Raw genomic sequence first — 8,381 nt, forward strand, 5'->3', positions numbered from 1 at the left:
GCAGTGGAGGCAGTGACACCAGCAAACTCTTATCAGCAAAACTGCTTGTCTATTTCTCCTCAGAAGAAGCGCGTGTCCTGAGTTTTCACACGCATATCGCCCAGAAAACAAACGGCAGAAAATCGAAACATTTCACACGAACAGCACAAAACTGCAAGCACTACAAACCATCAATTCCTAACACGTCTGAACACGCATGCTGACATTATTCTCAACGTAGATATAATATGGATGCCCAGCATTCATTCCCGCGCAATGGCGACCAGTTGCTTGCCGACGTTGCGCCCGGTGAAGAGCCCGATGAGTGCCTCCGGCGCCTTCTCTAGCCCCTCAGCAATGTCCTCGACGTAGGCTATCTTCCCCGCCTTGAGGTACCCGACCATCTCTTGCTCGAACTTGTGGTACTGGCCGTAGTAGTCGAAGACCATGAAACCCTCCATGCGCAGGCGCTTAGTGATGATTTCAAATAGGTTGTGCACACCCTCTGGCTCCTCCAGATTGTACTGCGAGATCATTCCGCAGGTAGGGATCCGACCATGGATACGCATGTTGGGAAGCACGGCTTCCAGTGTGCTGCCACCCACGTTCTCGAAGTAGATGTCAATGCCCTCTGGGAAGTACCTGAGCAATGGTGGTAAACACAGCTGGAATGATCAGTCCCCTGTCTGGCGAGGCTGAAAGGCCCCAAGTGTACAGGTGCAAAAGAAAGAGCAGCTGACCAACCTCCTCAAGGCGGCATCGAGGTCCTGCTCTTTCTTGTAGTTGAATGCTTCATCGAAGCCAAACTTTGTTTTCAGAAGATTAACCTGAATTACGAGGAGCCGTAACCATTAACAATGAAATCTTGTAACTATATATATATATTAGTATTGACAAGAAACAATTGAACAAGCCAGAAAAAAAAAATACAAAAAACCTTCTCGTCAGAACCAGCACTGCCGACAACATAACATCCTGTGAGCTTAGCAAACTGCCCAACAAGCTGACCAACGGCTCCTGATGCTGCTGAGACGAAGACATAGTCGCCTTTCTTGGGCTTGCCCACATCGAAAAATCCAGCCCAAGCAGTAAGGCCCGGCATGCCTGAGTACCGTACGTAGTTAGGGAAGAAACACTTCGAAGAACAGTGTACGAATAAAGAAGTTGAGATAGGATTCTTTCAGAGGAACACAGAAACATTTGGATTCAGTAAAAGACTCTGAACGAAAAAAATAATACGAACTGTAAGTTGGATAATTAAAAGGCCACAAAATATGACAGATTTTGGAGGAAAGCCTGCTTGAGGTTGAAGGGTTAAGAGTTTGGTTGGATAGAAAAAGGCAGTCTACTAAACAATGAACTCACCAAGAACGCCTGTGTAGTAGGACAGAGGCAATTCAGGATGCTTGATCTTGAAAAATGACTCCGGGTTATGGATGAGAGTGTACTCCTCCCATCCGGTCATCCCCCACACAAGATCGCCAACCTTGAAATCCTGGTGCCCAGATGCTATCACCTTGCAGACGCCAAAGTTTTCCAAAACCTGCACGATTTGCACCAGGGTTGGAGAGTACGGATCTGTAAGGTCCCTAGATGAAAAAGAAGAGGTAAACGAAGAGAAGTAATCTATTTTTTTTTCTGAATAGTCTAGGTTGTACCGATCGAGTCAGAAAAATCTTGACACCTTTCTCTGGTAATTTGCACAAGTTCAAGAGGCGCACAATGGATGGATGGATGGATGGCTCCTCTTATATGACAGCAAACTAGAAAATGTTTCATATGGTTTCCCATGGTCTCACTACCCCTCAATTTTTAGTGTCGTATTAGATTTGTAATAAGTCAAGCTTTTGTGTCTTTAGTTTTTAGACTAACTACACAGAAGAATTGTTAATTATGTTAATTCAAAAATATAAGTTCACTTTAGATCCACTATGAAAAATACATATATAATTTACAATTAATATGTAATAATTACTCTTAAAATTGATGGTCGTAGATAATATTTGACTCAGGATTTTATAAAATAGATAGTCAAAAATCAACTTAGGATAAAGCTAATCTCTACTAACTATTAAGAAGTTAACATAGACCAAAAACGTGCCCCTCCTCACCTTATCACGCGCGGCATGCACCTGCTCTCCCACTCACGCTGCATGCAAACATGCAACTATGCCAGCTATGGGTGCCCCCTCATCCACTCATGCTGAGCCTCCGAAGCTAAGCCCCGTGGCTCTCTCCACTCACGCTGAATAATACGTTCTTGAGGCAAATTTTTGTATGTGTTTTTAATTAAAATAAAAATTTGAAGAAGCTCAGTGCAGCTCAGTTGGTAGATAGTATGCATGTACGCCCAGACCCGACCCCTCAAGTCCAAGTCATTGTCGAGGTAAATTTTTGTATGTGTTCTTAATTAAAAACCCTTAATTAAAAATCATTCTATGTTGGTCAAGTTTTTTAATAGATATATCCAGTTTCTTAGGCATACTTCTCTTCGTGCACAATATATAGAAAATGGTGAATAATTATAAACTACCGTCAAATTTACTCAACCATTTTCATAACACTTTTACAAAATGCTGCTTATAACTAGCAGATATGAATGCTCATATGTGAAAAGTAAGGATATAAAAATTATACCAAATGTCGTGTTAGCTACTCACAGGAGTACATTATTTATCTTCCAGATTATTTGATCTATTTTAACCTACTTATTAATGCATATAGTTATGCTATGCTAGCTTTGATGGAGATGTTTATTTCGGAAGGATAAGCTGAACCGTGTGCATTTGGTTCTTTCTCGTCTTTCTAAATTGGGTTCTTGTTGTGTTCTCAGTTGCATCTGGGCAGTGAATGGTTATTCAAGTTTTCTCAGTTAAATCTTCGACTGTGAATACATACCAAAGCATTTAGTCTATACTTAGAATATAATATTAATGTTAAGGTGATATTTTGCTACATGGATTTTTCATATCACAGTGACAGTTGTCGTTACATATCTATGTTTTATACAGATTTTTAACACTGGTGGCAACGCACAGGCACATATCTAGTAAGGCATATAAGGGAACAAAGAGAGTATGATAAGTTCAAATCCTCCCAGATTTCCCCCAAAATCATATGAATAGTGAAAAACCAAACTTTAACCGTGTCCTCAAATTTTTCCTTGATTCTCGTTGACTGCATGTTTATATAGATTTATTTAGTGATTTTATTTCAGGAAGTACTACTAAAATATATCCTATCAATTCTAAATCCTTTTTCATAATTTTTTTAGATTTTGTGTCTCTTCCACTTACCTTGTACAAGGCAACTAATTCTTCATATTCTATACATGCTGCAACGCTTAGGCCATGTCAAGTAGACCATCTAAATGATCGTGTAAAGTACTGTTTTACAAAATAGATTGTATTGTCTGTAGAGTAGAGTTTAAAATAAAAGTAAAATAGGAATAGAATAGAGAGTCTGATAGAGATAGTCTTAATGAAGATGTCAAGACACCTCTTTTAATCGGGGCCGTTCCTGAGATTTTAGGGGCCCTAGGCGAAAACTTATAAATATGCCCTTTTAACCCATGTATACATATAATATCTATATATATGCATATATATAATTATAAACATATATGTTGAAAGGTTCAAAAATTATATTAACTAAATTAATAAAAACTTACTTGGCACATTGGATTATCTTATAAAGTTTCTTCGAACATTCTTTGATACAGAGATATTGAGTATGTTATTAATATCGACAGATACTATTTCAATCTTGATGATATGATATAACCATATATGTGGACGTAATCGTAGCTTGTCTCTCATATAACCGTAATTACTTGGCAAGAATTAGGGCACTTTGGAAATAGGAAATGACGTATACCGTATACTAGTAAAGTGTTCGTACATTGCTACGTTTTCTATTTACGATTAAGTATATAATATAAAACATAAAGACATGTGTGTTCTATTGGCTAAGTGAGTGTAAATGTTGGTTTAAAGCCAACAACCATGGTTTGAATCCTCATTGTACATAATGTTAGCATTTTTCATTTAAATATAGAATGCACAATGACAGTGGAAATCATGGAACTAGAAAAATGGTGTTTAAATATAGTAGAGACGTGAACGTGATCATAACTTGGCTTAGATATTTTGATCGATCAACTAACAAAGTAAATGTTGTTTGTTTAGTCTGATTTAGTCACCAAGCACTATAATTAAATATATATTTAGTGGGGGCCCTAACATTTTAGGGGCCCTGGGCGGCCGCCCGGCTCGACCACCCCAGGTCCGGCCCTGCTTTTAATGCAGAAAAACCGATTGATCTATCACTTAGAGGTTTACGTGTGAGTGTTAGATGGCGTTAAAACACTTGAAATTGGACAGATGACAGAATCGACTATTGTTAGATTGATCATGAAATGTTCGATACATAGATTAAAAAGAACAAAAACGTTGGCAAAATTATTTCTAGAAAGCCAAATTGAAATATTATAAAGTGGAACCAAATACAGCAAACGTACAAATCAAAAAAACACCAAAAAATGAATATATATATATATATATATATATATATATATATATATATATATATATATATATATATATATATATATATATATATATATAATGTAATCCAAATGGCCATTGTCAATATTGAACAATCAATTTAGACCAACTAAACATATAACTTACACACAAACATCAATAATAAAATATGCTATTATAAGTCCCTGTTTGGTTTGAGAGACTAAAGATTAGTCATTACATTTTAATATTATTTAGTCCATAAATGGCTAAACGATGGGACTAAAACAGGTAATAAAGTGTTTTAGTCTATAGTCCTCCAAAGGATGACTAAAGATGACTAAACCATATTAATTCTACTTCTGCACCTTTTATTTTAGTTGCACTAATGGTAAATAATGCTAAGTGTGATATTTTTGGTCTTCTTATGATTTATTTAATGTGTTCTACATATTTTTAGTCTATATAACTAAATATGGTAGAGACTAAATTTTAGTTCCTAACTAAATTTTAGTCTCTAGACTAAAGAAACCAAACGTGCCCTAGGTCTGAAAGTACTTGCCAATCGACGAAGCGCGTTACGTATTTGTCCAAGTGGCACGCGTTGTCTGAAATAGCAAGATGACCACGAAGATGATCCTTGCGTTGGATAAAAAAAAAACAGCAGCGGCCAAGCCATATGCAGGCGTGCAGACATATACTATCATCTCGGATAAAAAAACAGATCAGAGGATTTGAATCATAGATTAGGGAGGCTGGATATGGCCGTAACGTGAATGAGCATAGCCGGCACGGAGAGAATATACAAATTGCAAGCGTGTGAGGGCTGGTGTGTCATGCGCATGAACGATGATGGCCTGCAGACTGCTGTTACACCTGCGTCTTATAACCGTAAACCATTTTCTCATGATTATACTGAAATTACTATATGATGCCAGCCTCTATCCTAGATCTGTCATGACCCTCTCAGTTTAGCCACACAAGGGCTTGTTCGGTTATTCTTTTTCTATATGGACTACATATAATTATAAAAATTATAAATTTTTTTGACTTGCTTAGAATTAAAATCTACTCAATCCTACCAACTTAGACTTTGTTCGGTTAATCCCGTTATCTATGGATTAGATGAGATTAGAAAAAATTAAGAAAAAAGTTTGACTTTCTTGGGATTTAAACCCACCCAATCCCACTCAATCCATGTGGATTGAGAGCTAACCGAACAAGCCCTTACTGGATTGAGACCAAAACGAACAAACTCTAAAGCCTTGTTCGTTTGTGCCGGATTGATAGGTCGGAACGATTCCTAACCGGATTCATTCTCTAATTTATATAAACTTTGATTAGTTAAAACGATTCCGGGTACCATCCGATACAAACGAACAAAGCTTAAGCCGGACATCTTTGCCGTGTAATTTTTTCAGCTTTGCACGGGGAGCGTACGGCCCCACCTGAACTCGCAGCTTGTGGTGAGGATGGAAGCCAAAAGAAGATCCAACGAACCAGAAATCGTGTGACATATCACATCAAATCTGCCGAGTGAAGTATAGCTTTACTGAAGTTAAAATATGGATTAGTGCATTAAACTAAGAAACTAAAACTATGGACTACTTTTTCATAGAATGTTCTATTTAGGGCCTGTTTGTTTAACCCATGGATTATATAATCTAGATTATTTTTGGAGGATTATATAATCTGGATTATATAATCTGGATTATATAATCTGGATTATATAATCTGAGTAGTCCCATTTGTTTATCCAGATTATTTGAGTTATTAATAGGATTCTTTTGTATGAGGAAGACAATAATGCCAATGGTGGGTTATAATGGCAATGGTGGGTAATTTCTAGGAAACTTGAAAGGGTAGTGGGGAAGTGGGAAAAAAATAATCTGAAATAAGCACCTCCTCACTTGCTTATGGATTATCATAATCCAAGAGGTTAAATTATATAATCTCGGCAAATAAGCTGGACTGTTTGTTTGACTCTTAGGATTATTTAATCTAAATTATATAATCTGAGGGGTAAACAAACAGGCCCTTACTCCCTTCCCTATTTTTACCTTAGAACCTTTTGGATTTATCTTTGTTTGGTTCTTTTATATCGGTTTCCCCACATCCGCGAGAACGCGGAAAGAGAAGGGTGCTGTGACTGCGAGTTCATATAAAAGAAGGGGGGCAAAACAGAGAAGAAAGACAAGAAAGAATAGGAAAAACCGAGGCCGAGAAAAAAACTCTAGTAGATACTCTAAAATAGAAGTAATAATATACCAATACAAGAATTAGGGACAAAAAATAGAAAATTAATATTCGCCGAGTGTACGACTTGGTCATTGATTTGTTCCTAGTGTTGTTACATATAATTTAATTACCTCCCCCACGACGAAGTCCGGGACGTAGCTGGGCCTCTCGTGCTTGGTCATACGGCCGCGCATGTAAGGGTCGCACGACACGTAGAGGTTCTTGAGCACCATGGCCGTCGACCCCGGCGGCACGGCCACGCGCGCGGTGCCTGTGACCACCTCCATGTCGTCCGCGCCGGGGAACCCCGTCACGTAGCGCTTCAGTACCACCCGCTTGTTCGCCACCTCCTGCCCCGCCATGGCTGTGCTGCTCTCCGCTCAATCTCAGTCCTGGTTTGCCTCTAGGCGACGGGTGGGTTTCGTTTCGGATTGGCAGACGCCTGGAGAGTGCGGGTGCTGCGTTGTGTGGGGGAGTCCAAGGCGAAGCCTTTTTCTGGCCTGTGGTCCGTGGAGGCTGAGGGTACAGACGGAGTACAGTAGATATCTTCCAACCACTAGCCAACAACGCGCGCCATGGTCCGTTGAGGCGTTAATTTCAGTGACTGGTGCTAGATCTAATGAAAGAAAGTGGTCTTTACTGCTAGTTACGTTAATTACTGATTAAAACAAGATATAACACATGAGTATCAAAAAAATTCTTGTCTATCTATCACAGATTTTATGCTCTAACTTCAACAGATTGTTTGACCAATTTAAAGATGTCAAACGCAAAAAACTCGATCACAACGTGAAAGTTGTAGGTCTATTTTTTCTCTTTCTTTTAGATAAATAGATTGCCTATTTTGGATAAAGAAAGTGGGAGATCAATGGTTTTTTGGCTTTTTGTGGGTTATGTGACGAAACAAAATGAATATAAAGGTAGGATTATACCTCACGAGCAACCTTAATCTTGATATCGCTTGATATAAGCAAGGCCTGATCTTTCGTGAGGTACGATAACTTGATTGAGTGGAGATCTCGATGTTGTTCATCCAATGCTCGGAGCGAACATATCATCGCAATCAATACACCACTATTCCGTTGGTTATCACCTGTGACACACGAATGACCTGGTCACGAAGGCTTATCCCTACAAGAACAATCAAGCACACAAGCAAGAACAGGAAGAACACAACCAAAAATTATGTTGATTACGAGTTGGGGTCTTACAAAACGATGAACGACGATATTGTTCGATGACAGATATGATCTAAGCAAAACCCAAACCTTAATATAGCGGCAACTGCTGATAAAATAGAGGTTAGGGGCGTGTGTGACCCCTGGTTGCACCCCTAATAGGCTACAACACGCTACATGGCCTAGCAGCCCAAGAGACAGTATCACACCACCAAAATAAAATATGAACTCTAACTTGTTTCGATGATTCCCTCTGACTTCGAATGAATTTTAAGTTGGTTCTAGTTGGGTTAGAAATTTTATCTCCTTATATTTCCATCCATATAAAGTCCAACTTAATCGGAGTTTAGATTCATCCTGAGTGTCCGTTTTAATGCAGACTGGTCATGGACTCCAAGGTGGAAATGAAGTTGAGTCGGACTTGGCTTTTTCTTATTGCGAACGTCATAGCTTCTCCTCCTTG

General features: G+C 38.7%; 1 protein-coding gene across 1 annotated transcript; it reads right to left on the reverse strand.

The window, feature by feature from the left end:
* Positions 1-236: 236 nt before the first annotated feature.
* Positions 237-7,228, reverse strand: LOC100285730 (NADP-dependent oxidoreductase P2). Its single transcript, NM_001158621.2, is given in 5 exon segments — positions 237-621; positions 724-806; positions 917-1,083; positions 1,345-1,522; positions 6,872-7,228. Coding segments are annotated over 5 exon segments (1,038 nt in total). The 5' UTR covers positions 7,103-7,228; the 3' UTR covers positions 237-242.
* Positions 7,229-8,381: the final 1,153 nt, after the last annotated feature.

Source organism: Zea mays, chromosome 10 (assembly GCF_902167145.1).
Source record: "Zea mays cultivar B73 chromosome 10, Zm-B73-REFERENCE-NAM-5.0, whole genome shotgun sequence".
Taxonomy (NCBI): domain Eukaryota; kingdom Viridiplantae; phylum Streptophyta; class Magnoliopsida; order Poales; family Poaceae; genus Zea; species Zea mays.